General features: G+C 42.8%; 1 protein-coding gene across 4 annotated transcripts in view; it reads left to right on the plus strand.

Moving 5' to 3' along the window:
• FAM120B (family with sequence similarity 120 member B) overlaps positions 1-25,252 on the plus strand; it is an 86,113-nt gene that overhangs the window by 12,115 nt on the left and 48,746 nt on the right. For all 4 annotated transcript variants that reach the window (XR_016441876.1, XM_090043567.1, XM_090043576.1 and 1 more), the window contains exons 4-6: positions 2,073-2,174; positions 13,035-13,207; positions 18,130-18,222. Coding sequence is in view for 3 of the 4 variants with exons in the window: in XM_090043567.1 (XP_089899693.1) it covers positions 2,073-2,174; positions 13,035-13,207; positions 18,130-18,222 (368 nt within the window). In the remaining variant the exon portion in view is untranslated. The remainder of the gene's footprint in view (positions 1-2,072; positions 2,175-13,034; positions 13,208-18,129; positions 18,223-25,252) is intronic.

A 25,252-nucleotide genomic window follows, 5' to 3' on the forward strand; every position in this document is an offset into this window, starting at 1 on the left:
GTTTGTGCATGTCATAACTGTAGCACTTAAAAAGTAGCATTGAAATACAGAAGTACAGATCTATGATCTGGAAGATTGTTATATAATAGTTTATTATGGGACTTCTTCTATCTTTCTCTAATGTGTACCTGTTTCTGGCTGCTATTGGAGATTGAATTCCAGAGAAAATGAGCAAATCTGGTATGGAAGTCCCTAATTAAAATGCTGTTTTTCCTCAAATTTGTCTTTAATCCTTCATTACATCTCATGTTACACTAAATTCCTTCTCGAATAGTATCATCAGCCCATCAGTGTAGTGTGAGAAGTGATGTAATCAAAGAAAGTGTATACTGTGCTATATGTTATAGTTCAGTTTTTCATATTTTAGGATTCATCAGATCAAATTCCTGTAATAGAAATGAAATTGGACATTTTAATTAATGAAAGAAAATTACCACGCTAAAACACATTATTATTATGAAACAAGATATGAAATTGGTTAACTGAACAATTCAACTACTACATCTTTTCAGGGTGTGTGGGGGTTTTTTATTAACTTTATATCCTCCAGCACCTGCCAGAACACCAGTCCTTTTTTCTTAACATTGCTTAGTAGAGCCTAGAAGTGAATATTTAGGGCTGAACTGTATATTTGCAATATAAGCAAAACCTGGGCCAAAAGACAGAGCACCATCTATAATGGGAATAATAGTAATTGGAATAACAGATGCCAGTCAAATCAGTGACTTTAAGATTATCTCCAGTTTACAAAGAAATATAGTAGTAAAACATGAAGCTTGTGAGCTGAATACTTCACATAAGAAAGGATGTGTAGTTCAGAATGTTAACTCTTGTTTATACCATTTCAAAACTTCAAGTTATCAGAAGATGAAAAAATAAATATAACATTGAAACTTTATGTAGTAGAGCTATTTAAGGGAAAATTATGATAATAATAAGTTTTTCCTTATCAGAGAGGGCAAACCCGCAAGGGTAATTACTAGCATACCTAGTTAAATGTATTGAAATGAGTACGAAACAAAACAGGCTGGCTACAAAACGACATCTGGCTATACCAGGAAAGCATTAACACACCTGATATTTCTGAAGTAAAAAAACAAGCAAGGACTAACAACTTTTGTCATGTGGGTGATGGGGAGATTCTTTTAGACCTTCCTTATGCAGCACATTTCAGAAAGACAAATGGCTATTTCCCTCCCCTTCCAATTGACACGTTACCTATAAATAGGGACTTTCAAAGGATTTCAGTAAATATACTTCCATTGGCTCCCCACCGCACATTCATCCACCATACATTCAAATGAAAAGCATCAAGCAAACCAGACACAAAGATGTTCCATACTTGCTGTACCGTTTTATGGTTGGATAAATTGGTTGAATGTGTGGCATATTATCATGATTAATACATTAATTATGAGATAAATATAATATCTCACAGATGCCCAGAAGCCACTATAGCACCTTCACCCCTGGCTTTTGGAAGAATAGCCTAGAGCCTTGATCATAATTTTTTGGCTGAAGTTCTAACCTGAATTCATGTTATAATAGGCAACTGAACCTGTGTCCATTTGTACTGAGGATTTGTCAGTTGATGCCCTGAATTGTTTTTAAGTTTGTTTGTTTGGGGGGGGGTTGGTTTTTGGGATTTTTTGCAGATTGGAGCAAACAGCTATAATGTGCTCCTTTGTAATGCTTTAACAATGCCCTGCTTTCCCTCTTTCCAGCCATTAAACCAGCAGTTCTCAGCCTTTTTAGACCCAAGGCACTCTTTGGAAAATGCCAGCTCTTAGCTTCCCACATTTTTAACTATGGAAAAATAATAGAGCAGTTTTCCTGTTGCAAAAAACTTAGACCACAACAGGTCAGAATTGTTTTAATATTCTGGATTTCTGTTTGACATCTCTGGGTTTATCTTGTGGATTGTGTTTGCACACCTAACAGTGCTGACATTGTGTGCCCCACCTTGAAAGGACCTCAAGACATCCCCAGGTGCTGCAATACCCTGGTTCAGAATCACTGCATGAACATCAGTACTTGTACCAGGTTTATTGATCCCGTTCTTTGTTTTTCAGATACCCAGAGGGTCTGTTCTGTAGTAAAGGAATGGTTTGTCTACTTTGGTAATCCTCTTCACCAACCAGATCTGATACAACCAGTACAGCTTGACATCCCAGGTAGAGTAAAATTCTTGTACAGTACTTAAATCTGAACTGACCAATCACATTACTTGATCATTAATTAAGGATTCATCAATCAATGTTTTTATCTTTTCTTTTTCCCTTTTTTTCAAGCAAAAGACTGTTTACTTATTTAAATACGAAAGTTCAAGAATGCAATAAGATTTTTCAAAACTTAAGCATGAAAGAAAAGTCTTATCATAATGTTTTTTAAGATATTTCTGTATCCATTTGTGTTTATTTTTCCTTTTCAGTTATTTTAAAATATGTAGAAGGGACCTGTAGGCTTTGTCATGTTGCACAGTCTAGTAAATAAACTAAGTAGTAAGACCTTATTTCTCTTTCCAACCTTGCTGAATTCTTTTATAATCTTGTAAGAGGTTACTCATCAGCTTTGGAACCCTTTCCTGCTAGTTCCAACACCTCCAATACTAGATTTATAAGCTTCCTGCTACCTGGGCATTCTCAAGTGTTCAGAAGTGAAAAAGAATGTGTTATTTACCTACATATACCATTTACCTCTTCTTTGTAGTATCTGGTATGAATTAATTTTATTCTTATGGTACATTTATGAGGTAGGGAAGTTTTCCTTTTCATAAGTGAGGAATTAAGGTAAATAGAAAGATAAGTGTCTTCCCTGAGATCACCCAGGAAATTTGTAGCTAAGCTGAGAACTGTACCCAAGTCTTCTACCATCAAACCTAGCACTTTATCTAGCCACCTATTTTTCCTCCTCCATGAATCTAGTGATGTAATGCTTGCACATTAATTTAAAGATGATAGGGGTGTTCGGAAGAAAGAACAGAGAGCTTTGGTGGGTTATGGCTCTGGAGTATCCAGAGATAATTTGGAGTTGAGAAATAGAAATCCAGTTGGTCTGTTTTGTAGATTTTTGACTTTATTTAGAAGTGCAATATTTCAGGTACGGAGGAGCATTCATTTGCAAGTAAATTGCACCTGTGTGTGTTATAAATTTTTTAAAAATCAGTAAAACTAAAGCCTCAAATTCCATCCTGGAAGTTCAGTCAGAGTCTGTGTTTATTTTGCAGTCATAGGCAGGATTACAGCCTGGACAGGCATACCTGAGCTTAGCTTTTTAACTAACTTAGCCCAGGTATCAGTAGCAGGGAAGCTGCAGAAACATGGACCTAGCTCTCTGACTAAGAACCCACAGTCCTGAGTAGGCTTGTATATTTTGCCTTGAGCTTATGCTACTCCAGCTTCATTGCTGTTGATCCCTTGGCTAGCTGCCTTAAAGCTAGCTCAGGGATGCCTCCTTTTGCTGTTAGCACATTTGATTTCAGTGTAGACATAGTTTTTATAACATGTTGTAATTTCTATTCCTAGATAGTAAAGTGGTCCACTGAAAATACAGGTGGAGTGGTCTCCATCTTTGCAGATGGCAGGTCTTCTGGATCTGTCGCTCTCCCAACTTACCCAAAAAAAGTCACCTTTGTGTTGAGAATAAGCCTGAAGAATTGTAAGGCAAACTGTTTTAAAAATATTATAGCATGTAGTAAAAACGTCTTAGTCATAACCACTTCTAACTCAATAATGAAAAGCTGTGTTACTCACAGAGCAGACTAATAAAGAAGGGGAGGGGGGCTTGAGGTGTTTATTTTTAGTGCTCTGTTGTCATTCCTTCAGTGAACAAATATTTTTCTAAAATTTTTGCAGTCCATATTTGTATGCTGTACATTTGCTCATGTATCTTTTATTTTCCACTGCATGACTCTCTGATTCACCAAATAAGGATCCCAGCAGCACATCATGTTTTCCGTTAAGGGATCTTATTTGGAGATGCATTTAAAGAAGTTATAGGAAGCTAGAATTCAAATCTTTCGACAAAAATCAGATCAACAACAACAAAGAAAATCTTGATAGAAAGTCTCTGAACCACTGATGGGGTCCATTAATCTGTGGCAGGTTTTTTGGTTTGTTTGTTTTATTCCTTATGACAGATTTTAACAGAAATTTGCAATTTATGGGAAAGTTTAATGTAAAAAACTCCTCACCACCTCGCCCGAGTACTGAGATTGAGTGAAATCCTGACCCTGCTAAAGTCAATGCATGTTTTACTGTCGACTTAGCTTAGCACTTCATCCATATGTTTTCAAATTTCCTAATTTGTTGATGTGAATGATTAAGGAGAGTATATTGTGATATATATTTTAAACTTAAATCTATATAATCGTAAGTATGAGAAATTTCCCATTGTTAAAAAAAAAAGAAAAGAAAAACACTGCTGATACAATATTGAGATATAAGACTTCCTTAAATCTGAAAAGTTTACTGCTGATATTTTGACTGTTACTTTCTAATGGATATTGAACTGTTCAGGCTGCAAAAACAATAATAAAGGTAAAGCATGAGTGTACACACATATCCAGGTACTGCCCCCACCCGTCTTTTCGACTGGGTATTTCCCAAATTTTGGAGTGCCAGCTTTCATTTGAATGCCTAGAGCAGTGGTCTCCAACATTTTTAAGTAGGAGATCACCTTTGGCATTTAAAAGCAACCCAAGAACTACCATGCACTGCCACCCCTCCCACCCAGCAGGTAAATCTGTGGGGAGGGAGGGGGGGGCAGATAGAGACAGAGGAAGAAAAAATTATATGGGGGCACACCTTCCCAGCAGATAAGTCCCACCCAGCTAAGGCCCCACTCAACTTACCCCTGCTCCTGCTCCTGCAGCATTGTCCCTCACTGTGGGGCCTCAATCTAGCCCCCGGTCCTTCCCTCTCCCACAGACTGACCTGCTGGGCTGGGGCATGCGCATGCATGCATGTGGGCACTCAGGCCCCCACCCTAGCTTCAGATCAACTCCAAGAAGTTCCGAAATCTACTGCAAGAGGCTCCGAGGGCTGCTGGTGGATTGAGTTCCACTGGTTGGTGACTGCTGGCCTAGGGCAGTGAATTTCTTCCACGTATGTTGCCAGATCACAATTACAGCTTTGTAGGGTTTGGAGTTGCTTTTAATTTTATTTTTGAGCAACAAAAAACATAAAGAATGTGAGCTCTTTCAGCTCTTCTTGTCCACCCCCCATGCTATAGCCATGGGCATGCTAATATGGGTAAGAAAAATGCATGTGTCGTTAAAAATCATGCTGTGGCTTCTAGGAATAGTCTAGCAAACAAGAAGTTGATAAAACAGCTCTAAGTGAATTTAGATTTGATAACAGAAAGGAGTTTCTTATCCCCTAAGCGTAGCTGATCCACTTGATGTCTTCAGTGTGTGCATTTCTGTTCCAATCGTTGGATCTACAGACATCTGTAATTGGTAGATTAGCTTGCAGAAGGGGATAATTCAAAGACTTTTAAACAGTCAGATTTAACAAGTATTCTGGCTTGTAGCAATAAACCTTAAAAAAACCCAGCCAGGATGATTGGCAGGACTATGCTAAGCATTCCTGAGAAGGAAAGTCTTCTGAAAATCTTTTTATAGCTTAGTCTGTTCCTGTGCACGTAAATACTTAAAATGTTAAGGCTTTATTTTATTGACTTTTTTTTTTTTACTGCAATGCCACATTTCAGTGTTTATTACCTCAGGCTGACAAACTGATTTTTTTTCTTCTTTTTTAAGATTCAGGCTGTGTTCTGTCTATGGTTTATGTGCAATTCATGTATGAGTTGGTATAATTAAGAGTTTAATGACACTTCAGTGTTAATGTATGCCACTGGTTTGTGTTCGAATGCATTATTTGCTTATTAGAAATTGGTTATTGAAGCTGAGCCAACAGAAGTAAAATTTTACTATACCTCTGAGGTTTTCTCCTGTTTTTCACATGGTCACTTATTTAATTATATCTTTTATTCTCACTTGGGTATTAGCAGGAAAAAATAAACTTGATCAATGATCTTTTGATATGTTGGGTCTAACCTTTGTAGCTAGAAAGCTCAAACTATCGCATCTTCATGTTGACCAGGCCAGTTATCTAGTCATCTCTTTACTCTAGGAATTTACAGGAAGTATAATCATGTATACTCCTAAACATAGTTCTTCCTCATTTTCTACATGACAGGGGCCAGGCAGCGGCTCCAGCCACCCTCCCATGGCCCCTGTGTGGCCACTGCTACCCTGTTGCCACCTGCTCCGCATTAATCTGGTTAACAGGGATTTAAACTGAAAAATGGGTGTAAATCAGTAAAAACTGATTTTAATATATCAGAAGAATACACCAAAACAGACAGAAGGTCATGGAATCTTTGGGTGTCTTTCTTTGATTCACACAAACTTGTACATGTTAAATCCTAAAACAGTTACGTTTCCTTTGAATAATCCTTCTCATAGCAACCATCTTGGGTATTAACCAGGTGTTTTAAAATTGTTTTATCTTTGCTTCTCTCTGATATTTTTTCAAAAGTGAATTTAAATAAATACAGATGCTGAGTACCCAGATGCATGTAAAAAATAAATTATTTTTCTTCTATATCCAAATAAACATCTTTTTTCTTCAGAAAACTATGCAATAATTAAAGCAATGTAGAAAGGGTGTGTAATCTAGTGGTTTGGGGGGGGGGGAAAAACACCGAAAGTTAAGCCTTCTGTGTACTGATTTTTTGGCTGTCATTTATCTTGGGTCACATACAGCCAGTTATTAAATGTCATTATTCTTAAATCTACTTGTCTTTTATGTGAATGTTAAAATAATAGGTAAGTCCTAGGAGTGATATAGAATTTAATTATTTGTAAAATGCATAGAAGTCCTTGGATAAATACCTTGGTTGTGGTGTTCCAATAGAAGAATGTTATATTTTCTTTACAGGGAAAAATAACTCATAGTTCAAAAGGCACTTTTTTCTCCAGTGTTTCAGATTTAGTTCATTAATAGTGTTCCACATTCTCATTTTTTACCAGATGTTTACCAATAAATTCCCTGGTCTTTGGTTGTTTTTTTTAATCATTCAGTTTTTACTGATTTACACCCATTTTTCAGTTCAAATCCCTGTTAACCAGATTAATGTGGAGCAGGTGGCAGCGGGGTAGCAGTGGCTGCACAGGGGCCAGGGGAGGGTGGCTAGAGCTGCTGCCTGGGGACGCAGGGTTCCTGACTCTGACCCCAGGCGGGGTGGGACGGGCTGCGGGAATCACTTCTGGGGTAGGCAGGATTGAGCATCACTCAGGCGGCTAATTTGGCCCTACCCCAGGTGCTGGGAGCTGAGGGCCCCACATGGCGGGGCAGGTGGGAGAGTCTGGCTCCACTCCCTGCAGTGGGCACTGCACCCAGCTGCACGGGGCTGGAGCCACTGTGGGGGGGTGCGGGGCTCCCCGCTCTGACCCCAGGCGAGTCAGGAGGTGCTGCTGTCAGGGTTGGGTTCTCTCCCCTCAACACCCGACCGTGTGCCACTCCCCCCTACTCCCAAACGCCAGGGCAGCCTGGCAGCAGGCTGCTGCAGCAGAGGGAAGGGGCGCAAACACAGCCAGGAAAGAAAGGCAGGGCACAGCGCCACGTGCTTCCTGCCACTGATTCAGGGACATGCGCCCCCAGGAAGAGTCCGGCACAGGCCCCATAGCCCTCCTGGGGTTGCGTAGTAGCAAGAGTCATGGTCCACACCCACTGACAGCTCTCTGCACTTTGCTTCCTGCTGCAGCCGTGGAAGCGGCTGATGGGCAGTGCTGCGCCCCTCCCCCATCCCTTTCCCTAGTCCCAGCCTTACTCCCTGTCTCCCTCGCTACCAGTTTTTCCCCCGATTTAAACTGATTATTTTACTTTTCTTCCTTTTATCCTGATTTCATCCTGGTTTTTATGTTTCAAAGATAAACCCCAAAAAAATCTCGTGGTTTTTTTAAAATAAAACTGAGAATGTGGAGCACTATTCATCAATGATTAAAGCAGCACCATTTTATGGATATGATATTTTGATTTTTGTTCTGAATATTTTTCAGTATACATGATTTCCATTATCACTGTAGCTAGCCTACATGATTTCCATTATCACTGTAGCTAGCCATTACCATATTGAAGGTAGCAAAATAATCTATAATAATAATTATCCCTCAACACCCAGTAATAGAACCTCTTGCTGATCTCCCCCTTCAAGGAAGTCTGGCTTGCCATCACCAAGAACAATAAAGTATCAGGCCCAGATGGCATCCCTGCAGAGGTCTTTAAAGCTAGTGGAACAGCTCTTGTAAAAAAATTTCACCAGCTTCTCATCAAAATATGGATTAATGAAGAAGTTCCACCTGACTTAAAGAATGCCAACATTGTAACCATCTTCAAGAAAGAGGACAAGTCAGTGTGTAGGAACTCCTGAGGCATTACCTTCCTCTCCGTTGCCAGGAAGATTCTTACTTGCATCCTTCTGAATCACCTCCTCCCCCTTGCTGAAGATATCCATCCAGAATTCCAGTGTGGCTTTAGACCATCTTTGGGTACCACCATGATTTTTGTTGCAGGGCAGATCCAGGAGAAGTGTAGAGAGCAACACCAGGAGCTGTTTATGGCATTCATTGACCTAACCAAGGCTTTCGACTCCATCAATTGTTGAAGCCTTATGGAAGGTTCTGGCTAGGTTTGGTTGTCCACTGAAGTTCATCAGTGTCCTGAGGCTACTCCATGATGGGATGACCGCCACAGTCCTGTGCAGTAGATCAGAGACAGACCCATTTACCATCTGTAGTGATGGCAAGCAAGGCAAGATCATTGCCCCAACCCTTTTTTCCATCTGTCTTGCTGTGATTTTGATTCTCATCTGTGACTGCCTTCCTTCCAGAATTGGAGTTGAATATCGAATGGACAGTCAGCTTCTCAACCTGTGGCACCTTTACAGCAAAACAAAATTTGCCTAGACTGGCATCACTGACCTTCAGTACACTGACGACTGTGTTATCCTCACGCACACTGAGACTGATCTGCAGTCCACCTGTGACCTCTTTTCATTTGCCTGTCACAGGCTGGAACTCTACGTTAATATTTGAAAGACCAAGGTGTTCCATCAGCCTGCCCCAGCACAAACTGCTCTCCTTCCTCCACAAATTACCATTGATGGAGAACTCCTGGAAAATGCAGAACATTTCCCATACCTTGGCAGTCATCTTTCCTAATCAATCAGTCTTGATGTAGAAGTTGAACATAGGACTTGCTCTGCCAGTGTATACTTTGGAAAGCTACATTGTCATGTCTTTGATCAAGATCTGTAGAAGTAAACTAAGATCATAGTCTACAATGCAGTAGTTATCCCCATGCTCTTCTATGGGTGTGAAACATGGGTGACATATCAAAGCCATCTTAAGCGCCTAGAATGGTTCCATCAGCATTGCCTCAGGAAGATCCTTCACATTAGATGGAAAGACCACTGCACCAATGCCAGCATCCTTTCTGCAGCTGACATAACTAGTATTGAGGTAAAGATCATGAAACATCAACTCCACTGGGCTGGCTACTGTGTGCAGATAGCTGACACTCATCTCCTAAAGCAAGACTCTCTCTGGATATGCTGATTCTTATCAGAGTGTAGCTTCATGATAAAGCTGAATTCTCCTTGTGTGTGTGTATATGTGTATATTTGTGTGTATATTGTCTGTGTGTATATAGTATATTCTAAATAATGTGTGTATATACTATAGATAAATGTATATATACATTTTTTCAGACCTTATTTACTTTGTAGAGGAAACTTAATATATCCCAACATATAATATTAGTAAGAAAGATTGATCTTTCTGGATCAAGGTGTATGCGTGAGAGGTCATCCAGACCTTTGATGAGTATGCCTGGGCAGGAGTGTGGTGTAGCAGAGGCTGTCAAAACCTTCCATCCCTTCTTTAGGCCATTGAGACAGAATCCCAAGGCCAGACTGAGTCCTGATGTTTGGTGCTTCAGTGGGCTGTAGTAATGTATGCACCCAGGAATCAAACCGTGGTCACCTACTTGGCAGACATGGATTCTACCACTGAACCACAACAGCAGGATCCAATAATATTATTAAATTATAAATTACTTACATAATATATACATTTCCCTACAAAGTAATTAAAGCCTGAAAATGCGTACTTTATTTAGTATGATAATATGGAAAGGACTTTGAGAATTTGCAGTTAATTATATTTGTATGATTCAAGTCTGTTTATGGGAAACAGTATTTTAAGAATATTAAATAAACAGTCTGAGGGGTAAAGAAAAAGTATTTAAGAATTTGTTTTTTTAACTTTTCTCCTCCCTTGGAATAATATCATTTGGTTAACAGGCTTTCTTTGCTAAGTAAACATGTCATTTATCTAGAACTCAGCATCTAGACACTTTAACCATTTATTGTTACCAAGTAGCTCTAACTGTTGAATGCAGCTGCTGCTCATCATAAAAGGAAATGTGTTACCAAATGTAGCTTAATCTGTCCAAACTTAAAATTAGCACCTCTCTGTTTGTTCAGCTACAAAAGCAGAATTGCTTTTTAGTTGTGTTTCTTCAATCGGGATTCTAAGGCACAGCTGAGAAGATATTCTTCTGACAGTGTAACCTACAGTTTTATTTATTTTGACAGTAGATTAAAAGTAATGCAAGTGGAGATATGTATCTTGTGTTTTCCAAAATAGTCACAGGCTGGGAAGTGACAGTTGGAGGGAAACATCAGTCACTTAGATACTGCACAGAAGAATGCACTGGAAATGCAGAGAGAAAAAATAGAGTTTAGATGTTATACTATTAGAATACAACCATGTGACCCCTGTTTTGTCAGAACAGCCCATAGATAGCCAGTTCGTTCCTTAAAGCTTTGGCCCTGAGAGGGTCCTGATTGAGGCCTTTCATCTGCCATGTAGAGCAGTGGTTGTCACGTGGGGGTACATGCACCCCTAGGGGTACTTAAAATGGTCATAGGGGGTACACGGAACTTCATGTGCATGCACGCAGCTGCAGCACAGCACACGGGTGGCAAGGAGTGTAGCCCGACTGTGTGGAGAGCAGCCCGGTCCAGCTGGTAAGCTTGTTGTTGGGGGAGGGAGTGGAGCTGGGGCAGGGCACAGGACTGAGCCATGCAGGGGGGTGGCTCCTGCTGCTGCGTGCACCCCGGGAGGGCATGGGAGGCATGTGCTCCACAATCTCCTTGCAAGGCGGGGCAGGCTGGGGCAGGAGTGGTGCTGGGCTCTTCCTGGTGGGGGTGGGGCTGGGTTGGGCTGCACTCAGGATGGGTGGTGGTGCTGGGAGAGAAGTTAGGGGGCTATAGTGAATTTTAGGGTGGCTGCAGCCCCCCCATAGCCCCACTCCTGTAGGTCCCCACAGTGAGAAAGGGAGTGGGGCTGGGGCTGGAGAAGGGGCAGGTGCTGCCCAGCTGGAGCAGAGCACAGAACAGAGCCACAAGTGGCTCATGTAGGGGGTGGTGGCTTCTGCTGCTGCATACACCCCAGGAGGGCATGCAGGGCTGGGCAGGCTGTGAGTCACTGTAGGCTGGGGCTGGGGTAATGTGGGCTGTTCCCGGCAGGGGTGTTGGGCAGGGCTGTGCTGGTTGGTGGGGGCTACGGTGAATTTTGGGGTGGCTGCAGCCCCTCCCGTAGGCCCACTCCCAGTGCAGCCCAGCCCAGCCCAGCCCAGCCCTCACTGGGAACAGCCTGGCACAGCCCCAGCCTCATCCCACCCCACCCCACCATTCATGGTAGCCTCCCAGCCCATCTCCCAGTGCTGCTGCTATCTACCCTGAGTGTAGATCTGGGGACACATGCCTCCCATGCCCTCCCAAAGTGCACACAGGGGTGGGAGTGCCTGCTTTGCACAGCTCAGCCCCGCACCCTGTCCTGGATGGGCAGCCTCTGCCCTCCCCCCGCTCCCTCCCCCCACCGCTGTAGCCTCAGTCTCCCCCCCACAGCAGCAGCCCGCACCAGTCTGTGCAGGTCTAGTGTCACATGCCCTTCCAGGGTGCACGCAGCAGCAGGAGCTGCCTCCCCCCGACCTCCCCCCATGCTCCCTGGACAAGCTGCTCGCAGCTCCATCTCACACCCCGCCCCAGCTGAGCAGCACCTACCCCTGCCCCACCCCACTCCCTCCCTCACCACAGAGCTTCAATCTGCTCCCCCTCCCCCCCTTAAAAACAAAAAATATATATAAAGGGATCCATGAGCTGAAACTTTGAGACGGAAGGGGTACACTTGTTTAAAAAGGTTGAAAACCCCTGATCTAGAGGATCAGGGGGTTAGAGGGTTAGAGATATACTGCCTGCAGATTGCTTCCAGCATTGGCCACATTGTTCCAAGGGCTGTAGACAGTTTCAGTAGCAGCGTTTACAAATAATTTCCCATTCTTATGCCTGTTAGGAAGGCCTCAGTCAGAATCAGAAGTATCTCTGATTGATGCTAAAGTTTCTATATAATCTTCCACTATACTCCCAGACTACTGAATTTGTGTTGTTTTTTCTAATAACAAAACATTAACAGAAAAATGCTGTCTTCATTATAATAAACCTGGTGCCATCAGGTATTTTATAACTGATGGGTTAATTAAAATCCAGACAATTTTTTTTTTCTTTTTCCAGGCTTCCTGTAATCTTCTCTCTGGATATGCTGATTCTTATCAGAGTGTAGCTTCATGATAAAGCTGAATTCTCCTTGTACCCTGCATCCACTTGGGGAAGGGCATTAATGTTGATAGTTGCTTTTTCTTTTTGGTTCAAGTTTGCCTGTAGTAATGTTGCAAGCGAATCAACCCAGGTGTGTTAAAAGCATGAGCCTACTGTGAAATTGCAGCCCTGTGTTTTTTAAATACCTGTATTCAGTCTGTTCAGTTAATATTCATATTCTAGTCCCTGCAAGCTTAAAGAGCCAGGCATTTGTTTCTTTCTAGTGTTTAGTTTAGTAGGGAAAGTTTTAGTTTTATTTTGCTACAACCAAAATAAAAACAGTTGATTTTTTTTTTTTTTTTTTATAGGTGAAACACCTAGTTTGAGAACACTCTGGCTTGGCAAAGGACCAGACATAGAAAATCAACGGTATAGCACATTTCTGGCATGCTTTCATCTTCAGGATATGCTGGAGGAGCTCAAGGCTCTGAAAGCACCTGTTGCAGCTGTCTGTTGCCTGTTGATGTATCTCTTGATGCAGGTGAGGTGAATGGTTACTTTACACCCAGCACTTGCACCTCATACTGCAGTTGACTTTCTGATAATCATTGCTAGTCAGGGCCTGTTTCTTTCTCGCTTGTTAGCCCAGACAGATGATGAGCTTGATAGTACAGTGTTATAAAATGTTTAATTGTCACACCTATGGAAGAAAATACTGTATTTCCACAATAATGTCTTATTTCTCAAATGCCCATGAGCAGACCATCTGAACAGACCATCTGTATGGCCATAGTAGACCTTTTTGATCAGTTCTCATGACCTTTTCACACCTCAGCTCACCCTTTTTACAGGCTATAATTCATGGCTGCAGCTATATACATTAAACTTTTACTTACTGTAATAGTAAGTAATGTGATCAGCCATGTAATTCTGGCATCAGTCTAAACTATTAACTACCAATGAACTAACTAAAGCAGTACAGACACCAGAGATGTTTACCCTGGTTTAATGCTTAGCTGGGTATTAAATGGAGTGAATTATACTGATGCAAGTCACTTTACTCAGATATAAATCCTGTAAAAAAACAAAAAAAAAAACTATAACAGTTGTACATCAGTATAAATTATGCCAACTCAGGCTGGATCCAGGATGAGTACACTGGTGCATTTGCATCCTTCTTTGATTCTGGGTCCACCCAAAGTCGAAAACCAACTACCTGGCAGTGGCAGCAACATTTCTACTCAGAATTTCTACTCCATCCTCCCCCACAACCCATTTTCAAAATCCTAGATCCATCCATGTGCCGTGGTTTTTGTATTGTTAGTTCTAGTCAGTTTCAGCTATCCTCATGTGGCCATTTGCTCAAATGATTACCTGCACTCAAGTCAGTTAGGTCCCATGTGCTATAATTAGGGGTCTACTGAACTCAAGGGGGCTGGACAATCACAGGCAGATCCTGGGGCCAGCTGCCGTTTTCATGGGCTTAGTGCAGAGGGGCCTCCCACAGTTCTGATTGGCCGAGGGGCCTCAGCAGTCCCGCCCCTCCCCGCAGATTGCCAGATGGCCTGAAATTGTGACTTAATTACCCTGATTAAGCCCGGGGAAGCCATTAATCCACGTGTTATTAAGCATGGATTAATGGCTTCTCCGGGATTAATCAGGGTAATTAAGATGTGGTTTCAGGGCATCCCCAAACCAGGAGGCTGCCCAAGAAGCTACAGTGGAGTTCTGGGCTGGCTGTGGATGGCAGCTGGAAGGCTGCAAGTGGCTGTACCAGGATCCACTCCGGTACATGCTCTGTAAGTGCTCTGGTATGGGGTGTGTGATAAGATCCTTCCATGCATCTCCAGCAAAAGCAAGGAGATGATTCTTCCACTCTACTCAGCACTGGCGAGACCTCAGCTGGAGTACTACATCCAGTTCTGGGCACCACACTTTAACAAGGACAGAGTCCAAATAAGAGCCACTGTATGATCAGCGTCTTAAAAGGCAAGCCATATGAGGAAAGGCTGAGGGTTCTGGGACTCTTCAGCCTGAGGAAAAGAAGGCTTTACCACTTTACTAGACGAGTACACCAACGGTTCGATGAGCAACTGTTCAGTGGGGCACTCAAGGGGAAAACCAGGAGTAAAGGCCACAAACTCCTGGAAGATTGATTCAGATTCAACATTAGGAAAAACTTCTTCACAGTCAGGGTGTCCAGACTGTGGAATAAGATCCCTCCAGAGATGGTGCAATCACCTACCCTGGGGACAGTCACTTTGCTGGGGTCACCAATGGCCAGTGAAGCCGAAGCAGAGCTCATTGTGGAGACAGATGCAGGCTGTGGGCTTGAGCTCCCCGTCCTGCTGCCCTCCCCTCAGGGCCTTTGTAGCCCAGCAGGTGGGACCTGGTGTGGCAGGACAGAGTGGGGCTGGGTGGGGAAACTCGTTGCCAGTGCTGGGAACTTTTATGTTGCCCTGGTGAGGTACTCCCTGCCTCTTGGCAGCAGTGAAGAGCAGACCTCCACAAGCTAGCCCCTCTACTGCCAGGTGAGCAGGGGCACCTCGCCAGGGCAGCGCAGGACTCCCAGTGGCTTGCCCACCCTGGTGTGCCCTGCCATATGGGGTCCCACCTGCTGGGCCAGAGAGGGCCCAGTGTAAGGGCTGCAAGTGGGCGGTCCCCAGCCTGCAGCAAGCAGCCTGCCTCTGCCCCACGCTCATATCTGGGGTCAGGTGCTTCCCCTTGGAGTGTGTGCAGTGGTGACGTGCCAGTTCCAACACTGCCACCCTAGACAAGCTGCCAATAGCCCCATCCTGCTCCCTGCCAGGGCCCTCTGGCTGTGCATTCTGGCCCCAAGTCCCATGTACCGCCCCAGGTGGGCAGTAGCCCCAGCCCTGCTCCACTTCCTCCCTCGTTATGGGGGCCTCAGTTCCGTCATCACCCCTTTCGCCCTCCAGACTTACGTGTGGGGAGCTGCTCTCCCGGCTGCCTCGTAACATGTACATGTGCACGTGCACATGGTGCCCCCTGTTTATTGCCCTCCTTTTCTCTCCCCAACCCCTTGCAGGCTGGCACTCTGCCAACCTGCAAGGGGAAACCCACCATTTCCTGTGTTTTTCTCCTTAAGATGAGAAAATCCAGGTTTTTCTCCTAAAAATGAAAAAATGTGGGTTTTACCACCTTTTTCCATGGCGTAGGAAGAAACCCAAAATAAAGCATTTTTCAGAAATTACTATTTTGACATTTTAATTAGTTCATTTCAGGTTATCTGACTAGTTGTGAATAACCCAATGAAAGTAATGTACAGGTTTCCCTCGCTTTATGCTGTGCATGTTCCTGGAATATGGCACATAACTCGAATTCTCATAAAGGGAACCCATTTTAAAATGTAACAAATAAGGATAAGTTCTAAGACCTCAACTGTACTGATCCTCAGACCCATTTCTACCATTTTTACAGAACAATTTTGGTACTCACCAACAGCAGACAGTACACACAAGCACAGGGCACTATCATAATGGGGATGGCAACTACAGAAACACGTGTCACATACAACAAGCGAGGGGCACAGATCCACACAGGTGACTGTATTTTAGGGTGTGTCGCTCCCACAATGCACTGCACAAAGCAGCTGACTGTGGGCTTCCGCCACGCCCATCGTATAAGAGTGAATTTACCTTGCATATAACAAATTTTTGGTATAAAAAGGGTGATTGCATAAAAGCAAATTCTCACATACAGAATCCACAGAAAGCGAGAGAAACTGTACATACCAAAAAGTCAAAATAAAGACATTTTTCAGCTCACTTATTAGCATAAGCAGACTTTTTAATTAAAATAATTTTTCTGTAGTTGTTCTGTAGTAGTTTTTTCCTTTGGCTGTACATACTAGGGTTTGAGGGTTTAACAGTTGCCCCTTGCTTCCATTGTTGCACCTGCCTTGAAAATAAAAATAGAGCAGGGTAAAATAATGTTGGTAAGAAAATTAGCAGATCTTAGCAGCCAGTCAGTTGTCTGTTTTTCTTTGCAATGTTTAGCAGAGCTTTTATAGCATCTGATGGAGTAAAGTGTTTCCTACAAAAGCTTATGTCTTTCTGAACAAGTTAGTCTTCAAGGCCCCCGCCCTACCATCTGCCAGACCTTTCAGGGAGAAAAGTACTCACAGTGAGGATCAACAGGTTATTTCTAATTCAAAATTTGCCAGATTTGTGATGCTGTCACTGATTTTGGGGTAAGATAAGGTTAGGATTGGAGGGATATTAAACTTTTTTAATACCAGGTAAGAAAAGTAAGTGAAGTCCCTATGTTTCTTGTCTTCCTCAGTTCCTTTCCATTGATGACAAATTGAACCATTAAAAGAAAGGCAATGCCATGTTATAGGACACATCCCACCTGTATTCCAACCCCCAAATGGCACATCTCCACTGACAATGCAGATTCTGTAGCTTCATAAAACCCTCCATGTGATAAGAAATACAGTGCCTACCATATTGACTTTCCTCACAGCGTAACTCAAAACCTATAACAATATCAACTGTATTATTACATACTCAGCCTTGACATGTTTAGAGGTTAAGTACATATATTTTTTATGGCAGTCATAATCCTGTTAGAGCTTTGATGCACAGAAACTGAAGAAGCAGCACCACAAGGCCAGTAGCTAACGTGGATGCACAGAGCTCCTACAGAGATGGTCCCGTCCCTCTGTTGCATCACCAAGACCTGTGGATCTGGGAATCAGACATTTTGTCTCTTCATAGGGGCAAGCTCCACACTTCCCCCTTATCAGAAATATTTGAAGGAAAATATTAGCTGTATCTTTGTTTTCTCCCCCTAGAGTTGCCCTTTTTTTTCCTGAGCAAGATGTGATTTTTTTCCCTCCATTTTTCTCCAAACTTTAAATTCTCTCTCCTACTTCAGCCCCCAGGAAAAAATGAAGGCATTCTAAATTAATATGATCTGAAGTAATAAAATATAGTTTAAAATTGTTATAATTTTTAACAATGTAGCAACTTTTTGACAACTTTTAACCGATAGCTCAGTACAACATTTGAGTTGTCATACTAGCCATCATAACTGTGATCCACTTTAAGTACTCTTCATTTGGAAAAGGGTTATTGTTGTAGTGTTAAGATATTTTATATCTCTGAAATAACATTATTGTTAGAACATGTTTGGTATTAGATTTACTGGTAAATGCCCTGGTTCTAAGGAAAAAGAAGAGGGCAAACATGAAACTGAGCTTTGCAGGGCAGGGGAAGGAAGTGGTGACTGGAAATAGTAAAAAACTAGACATTTGGTGTTGCAAAAGTAAGTTCTTCATTTACAGTCCTTGTTGCTAGAATGTACTTACACAGTTAGTAGGGCAGAGATTTAAAAAAAAAAGCGTTACTTGTTTGTGCAATGACAGAGACCAATTTGCAAAAAGGGGTTTTTTTCCTTCCATAGCTCACAGCTAGTATTATTTCATCTCTGTTTCAGGTAGACAGCCTCTCTCTAGAGGATTTGAATGCATTTGTGGCTCAGACTCTATGCCTGCAGGGGATGTCGGCTGCTCAGCTATCAGGTTTGCAGGTACAGACCTGACTGATTGACTAACGCAATGTTAATAACTCTAGGGTGAAAAGTGTGGTTCCCTTTTTGGGCATTCTTTTGCATTATGATATTTGAAGGGTTGGGAATTGAGAGTCAGGGTAATAACAGGCATATTATTTTCTGTAATTTGTGCAGTTCACCTGTGTTCATGAATTATGCAGTGTGCTAAATTTAAAGGAGTTATTTCTAATGGTTAGAAACCCAGAAATAGGGAATCAGCAAATCTTAATTTTGTTCTTAATTGAGGCACTGATTTCTGATACTACCAAATACAAATCACTTAACCCCTCTATGGTTCACTTTACCCAACTACTAATCCAAATTTACTTCACATAACTCTTGCAGGGATTATGGTTAAATACCTGGCAAATACTTCTGAGATCTTTGGATGAAAGGTACTCTGATAAGTGCCAAGCAGTAGCTCCAGAGTAGGCCTGCAACAAAGACTGAAATGTTTCTATATTAGACCCACTTTTCCAGTTGCTTATAGTTTTATTTTTAAAAAATTCCTTTCCAACTTGTATTTATTCTTACACTGAACTTCTTGACTCTTTGTTTCAGAATGACTATACTGTTGACTAATGGAGGAGTTGGGAGTGAATGCATGTAGTCTGTTACAGCACTGGAGGTCTCTTTGTGGAGACTTTGAAAAATCAGTTATTTTGAAGTATCCAAAGAGAAAAAACCCTCATTTTTTTTCTTCATAGTGCAATCAGAAATAGTAAATTTTCTACAGTGTGCTTTGAATTGCAAATGACAGTGTTTGGGCTCTTTCTGATCAGATAAATTGCGCTGTTTCATCTCTTGACATACAGAAAAGTATTGTTTTCATTGTTTCTATTCCAACATGGAGGAAAGGCAGCAAGAAGGCACAGCAGCCCCCCTGGCTCTCCAGAGACCTAGCGGACCTACTGTGGCTAAAAAGGAAAGCCTACAAAGGATGGAGGACGGGATTCACCTCCAAGGAGGATTACTCCGCGCTGGTCCGGTCCTGCAGGGACCAAACCAGGAAAGCCAAGGCTGCAACTGAACTCCAACTAGCTTCAGGCATCAAGGACAACAAAAAGTCCTTTTTCAGATATGTGGGGAGCTGGAGGAAAAGCAAGGGCAATGTTGGACCCCTGCTAAACCAGATGGGGCAACTGACAACTGACGCCCAGGAAAAAGCCAACCTATTAAATAGGTACTTTGCATCAGTCTTTCATCAGTCACACGGGATGCCCATGCCTGCTATCGGACAGGGAAATCTGGGTGAGGGGAATCCCCTACCCTCCATCAATGCTGACCTCGTGAAGGAACACCTTGAGAAGCTGGATACCTTCAAGGTCAGCTGGCCCTGACAACCTGCACCCCAGGGTACTCAAGGAGCTGGCGAGCGTCATAGCCCAGCCCCTGGCACGGATCTTTGAAAACTCCTGGCGCTCTGGTGTAGTGCCAGAAGACTGGAAGACGGCCAATGTGGTGCCGATCTTCAAGAAAGGGAGGAGAGTGGATCCAGCTAACTACAGGCCCATTAGCCTGACTTCTATCCTGGGGAAGATCTTAGAAAAGTTTATTAAGGAGGCCATCCTTGAGGGACTGGCCCAGGCTAACATTCTAAGGGACAGCCAGCACGGGTTTGTTGCGGGTAGGTCTTGTTTGACCAATCTCATTTCCTTCTATGACCAGGTGACCTATCACCTGGACAAGGGAGAAGAGATTGATGTCATATATCTTGACTTCAAAAAAGCTTTTGATCTGGTATCCCATGATCACCTCTTGGCCAAACTGCCCAGTTGTGGCCTTGGCTCCACCACGATCCGCTGGCTGGGAAATTGGCTTCGTGGTCGGACCCAGAGGGTTGTGATTGATGGCAGTCACTCATCATGGTGCCCTGTGACCAGTGGGGTCCCTCAAGGCTCTGTCCTGGGACCCATACTGTTCAACATCTTCATTAACGATGTGGACATTGGAGTCAGGAGTGGACTGGCCAAGTTTGCCGATGACACCAAACTTTGGGGCAAAGCATCCATGCCAGAAGATAGGCGGGTGATCCAGGCTGACCTGGACAAGCTCAGCAAATGGGCAGACGAGAACCTGATGGTGTTTAACACCGAAAAATGCAAGGTTCTCCACCTTGGGAGGAAAAACCTGCAGCACCCTTATAGGCTCGGCAGTGCTACGTTGGTTAGCACTACAGAAGAAAAAGACTTGGGGGTCATCATTGACCACAAGATGAACATAAGCCTCCAATGCGATGCTGCGGCTAGTAAAGCGACCAAAATGCTGGCGTGCGTCCATAGATGCTTCTCGAGCAAATCCCGGGACGTCATTCTCCCCTTGTACTCGGCCTTGGTGAGGCCGCAGCTGGAGTACTGTGTCCAGTTTTGGGCTCCACAATTCAAAAAGGTTGTGGGGAAGCTTGAGAGAGTCCTGAGGAGAGCCACGCGCATGATCAGAGGTCAGGAAAACAGATCTTACGATGACAGGCTGAGAGCCATGGGACTGTTTAGCCTGGAAAAGCGCAGGCTCAGGGGTGATCTGATGGCCACCTATAAGTTTATCAGGGGTGACCACCAGGATCTGGGGGGACGTCTGTTCACCAGAGCGCCCCAAGGGATGACGAGGTCGAACGGTCACAAACTCCTGCAAGACCGTTTCAGGCTGGCCATAAGGAAGAATTTCTTTACTGTCCGAGCCCCCAAGGTCTGGAACAGTCTGCCAGCGGAGGTGGTTCAAGCACCCACATTGAACACCTTCAGGAGTAAATTGGATGCTTATCTTGCTGGGATCCTATGACCCCAGCTGACTTCCTGCCCTTTGGGCAGGGGGCTGGATTCGATGATCTCCCGAGGTCCCTTCCAGCCCTAATGTCTATGAAATCTATGAAATATGTAAAGGCAGTATGTTAATGCACAGTTGTACATAACAAAAGTGCTCCATTTTTTCAGAGGGCTATAAAGCATTTAGAAATGTAAACTGTATAAAGGTACTGCATAAAATAAGGTTCAGTTTTACCATATGTACTAAAATAGTGATGCTCAACCTTTTGTCGTGGCAGGCCATAATGAGCAGTACCTAGTCCGTCCTCGGGCCGGATCTGGCTGGTGGTCCTGATCCAGTGCCTGAGGCACGTGTAGCAGGCACCGTCTGGCCACACAGAGGGGAGCAGAGGACAGCCTGAACCTAACATGGCCCCGCAGGTGAAAAGAGCTTGACTCAGCCCTATGACCTTTCTCTGACTAGCCCTGTAGAGCTTGGGATTTGGGAATTTTGGCAGGAGCCAGTGTTGCTGTATTAATGGTCACACTGCTCCAGCTGTTAAATTTCCAGACCTGTGGAAAGCCCAGAAGGCCAGATGTGATGACTCTGCAGGCCAGAGGTTGAGCACCCCTGTACTGAAGTGCTATTTAGTTGTGAACGATTATTTAAGCGTCCAGTGCTGTGAAAATCCTCATTTGGGATGAAAATATACTACTATGTCTGAGCACGAAAGGACTGTTCAAGGTGCAGTAGAATCCATTAGTCATGATTTACTTATTTTTGTGATACGTGGACAAAATCTTCATGGTAATCATAGTGAAAGAAGTAGCTGTTTGACTTATGGGTTAAAATTTGGAGTGGAGAATAAAAATATAAAGTAACTTAAATGCATGATGAGATGATGGATGTTTACAAAGTCAGCCTGAGATGTGGAAAAAGGAAATGTGAGAAAATGTATTAAATTAGATAAAGTACTGAGGTCAGTTTGAGGTACCAGTATGTTGCTGCTGTTGGTAGAACAGGAATGATGCTTGTGGTTAAAATTGCCTATATTTATAGGGGTGCCAAGAAACTTCATTAGGATTGGAGGAACCACATTACACCAAAAATTGCAAATATATCTGAAGACCTGAACTCTCACATAAATTACACATTCCAGTATTGGTCTGACATATTGTGACAGGGTGATCACACAGGAAAAACACATTCAGTAAATATGCTGTACTGAACTGGAAGCAGAAAGATGAACTGTCAAGTTTACTGCCTGCATGACTTGTGGCAGGTTGCTTAACTTTTCAATGTCTACATCTCCCAATTTGCAAAATTATTGTCACAACAACTATTTTGGATAGATGGGGGCTGTGAGATTTAATTAATAAACATTTGTAAAAGGTTTCGAAATACCAAGGGTAGATGCTTCATAGAAGTGCAGAACGTGACTATTTTTTTTCATGGTCAAAAAAGTTAGTGAATAAATGATTTTTAGCCATGTTAGTCTGAAGTCAAGTAGAAGTGGGGTAGATTTGCACCTTACAAACTAAACAAAGTGGATCCATATATGTAGAGAAAGCATTTCTTATGTTAACTACATCTCTGTTCATGGATAGCAACACACTCAGCCAAATGAAATGGACTGCAGCCAGTCTACACAGGAAGTACTACATGTATATAGATCTGTTTGGTTGGTCTATAAAGTGCAGATATACTCTGCCTTTCAGTTTTCAAGAATTCAATAACAGTCATGGAACTTATAACTTGGGCTCATTTTGAAATTTTTATTGAAGTAAATGGATAAGAGTTTTCCTTTCAATCTTCATGAATCAACATGCACAAAAACAACTGCCCAGGAGTTAACCTTCAGTATATAGTAATGAAGTAACATAAATTGTGCCTCTTGCATATCTGATAATGCAAGGGCTCTTTTCAGGCTTAATTACAAAGAACTTTAAAGGGATTTGATGTTGTAACATGCCCTGTGGCATAGACAGAGTATGCATGTCTTAGTTATTTGCTAATCACTCTGGAGCTTGGGTTTTATAAAGAGGTTAATAGGGTGTGTCTTAAGTTTGCCTATTTAAGAGTTTTGGGTACACAAAATGCAGGCGGGAGGTGTTTGGAAGTGGGTGGAGCCTCATTACAGATTCTGACAATCTGCTTGCATACCTCCAGAAGGCTTAATTAACTTTGAACAGGCCGTGGTACAGTTTTAAAGAGACTTTTTCTTGCTCATAAGGCTAATGAGCTGTTTGTATGTGGTATACTTTTTGTTACTGTCCGCTGTTCATGGCTGTACTGGAAAGGAATTCCAGAAATGCTCTTTTCCCTGTGTCCTGCCTCTACCTGTCCTGTCCTAACAGATCAACGCCAACCTTTTTTATACATTTCTGTGAAATTCATCATGGAATTATTATTCTGGAGAGCAAACACTACATCTGTACAACTTAGGAAGGAAAACAAACATTGACATTTGAGGAGCTTTCAAAAAATGAAACATTGAGCCTTATGTAGAAATCATAGAGCTTCGTAATGCTTAATTCTTGGACTCTAACGCGTGGAATCTGGAAGTGTTTTTTCTTAAGCCTAACAAGACAGTTTTCGATAAAAACTGAAAGCCAGCAGAGCATAAACATGAAGTGTTGCCATATTTTTAATATTATTCTAGGTGTACTTACAGGTACTTTAATGTGCCTTTGTAGTGTTCCTTGAGGTTACTTTTCTCTCAATTAGATGCTGCTTTGTTTGAGCAGTTTAAGTTTTGGGCCACTACTGTCCTTGGATCTTGTACGTGACTTCCATTGCTGCACGGATACTGAGAAGAATTTTGCTGTTGTGTTATAGGACCACACAGTGCAGTTGTACAGTTCTATCCCACCAAACAACCTGTGTGACCCTGAGCTCTTTACCTGAGGATGCTGACGACTTTTAAAAGGACTGGTCTGCATTCAATACTGCCTGTTTCTGCTTAGGACTTAGTGATGAAGTCACAACACTTTTTAAAGGGGTCATTCCATTTTGGAGGAAGAAGTTATTTTGGGACACTGAAACAAGCAAAAAAGCCTCTGGAGTTCTTTCAGTCTCTGAATGAACATGTAAGTAACTTAGCTGAAATTTAGCCAGTAATTTAGGGTCATGTAACTATAGCCACGTGTTACAAAGGGCCAACAAGCCCAGTCTTTTTGCTCAAGGCATTTTTTTTCCTTCAATATCCTGTGTCATGTACTCCTTCCTCATCTTCTACCTCTGTAACCAAGAAAGCTATCTGTTACAGCATGCCTCGCTGTGAATACTTAAGAGGGAAAGACTAGTCTTTATAGCTCCCTTTGCTTGGGTAGCTTACATGGGCATGGCTTTTTTACTTTCCTCCGGTACAGGAGGCTACTTGTGAACACTTCAGGCTAAAATAAGCACCCCGAAATGTCACAGTGGACTAAGCACCCCCAAGATTAACAGGGTCTGTGTACCCCAAGTTGCACAGAGCCCTAACAAAGACCAGGGCCTGGGTGGTGGCAGCAGATACTCGAGGCTTGAGGGGGTGTGTGCTCCAGGAAGGGGGTTGGCCAGATGTAGACGCCCTAGGGGAGACACCCGAAGCGTGTTTTTTGGTTGGGTGCAGTGAGGCAGGTGGCTCAGTGCAGGAGTCCCCCTACTTGCCTACCATAGAAGCAGAACTAAAAAAAATGCAACCAAGTCAATAGTAAGGCAGCAAGACATCTCAATTCTTTCTTTCTTTCTTTTCCCTTCTCCTGTTTTTGGATAATCATAGTGGAGAATAACTTGTTATTTCAAATGTGGTTTCACTGCGTGAAGGACTCTTTGCCCAAAATAAGAATTGGCATTTACATTTGAACATGGTGAAACCCTAGCAGTTTTCTCTTTTCAGGGTAAGAGAACTTCAGTGCTGAAAAAATCTGGAAAACTGCCATTTCTGAGCAGTTCTTGTTAAGGCATTGTAGTTAAGAGTTTCATCTTTGTGTGTGTGTGTGTGTGTGTGTGTGTGTGTGTGTGTGTGTACGTACTTTTCCAGTAGCACCTGATGTTGGTCAAATGAAAGATGCCTTGAGTCTTAACATCCTGTATCTGTGTACCTACTGTTTTGCTTTGCCTGTATAATTATATCTTAATAGCCAATTCATAATTGGCTATTAACCTTTTCAATAATGTCACCTTGCCTCTGTCTTGTGCTGGTACCAGACCCTTCAAGATGAGGCTGCTGAAATGTTCTTCCTCCTCTGCGTATTCCTTCTGAGATGCAGGGGCCAGTGTACCT

The sequence above is a fragment of the Crocodylus siamensis genome, chromosome 1, assembly GCF_052110815.1.
Source record: "Crocodylus siamensis isolate JL-2025a chromosome 1, ASM5211081v1, whole genome shotgun sequence".
NCBI lineage: Eukaryota > Metazoa > Chordata > Crocodylia > Crocodylidae > Crocodylus > Crocodylus siamensis.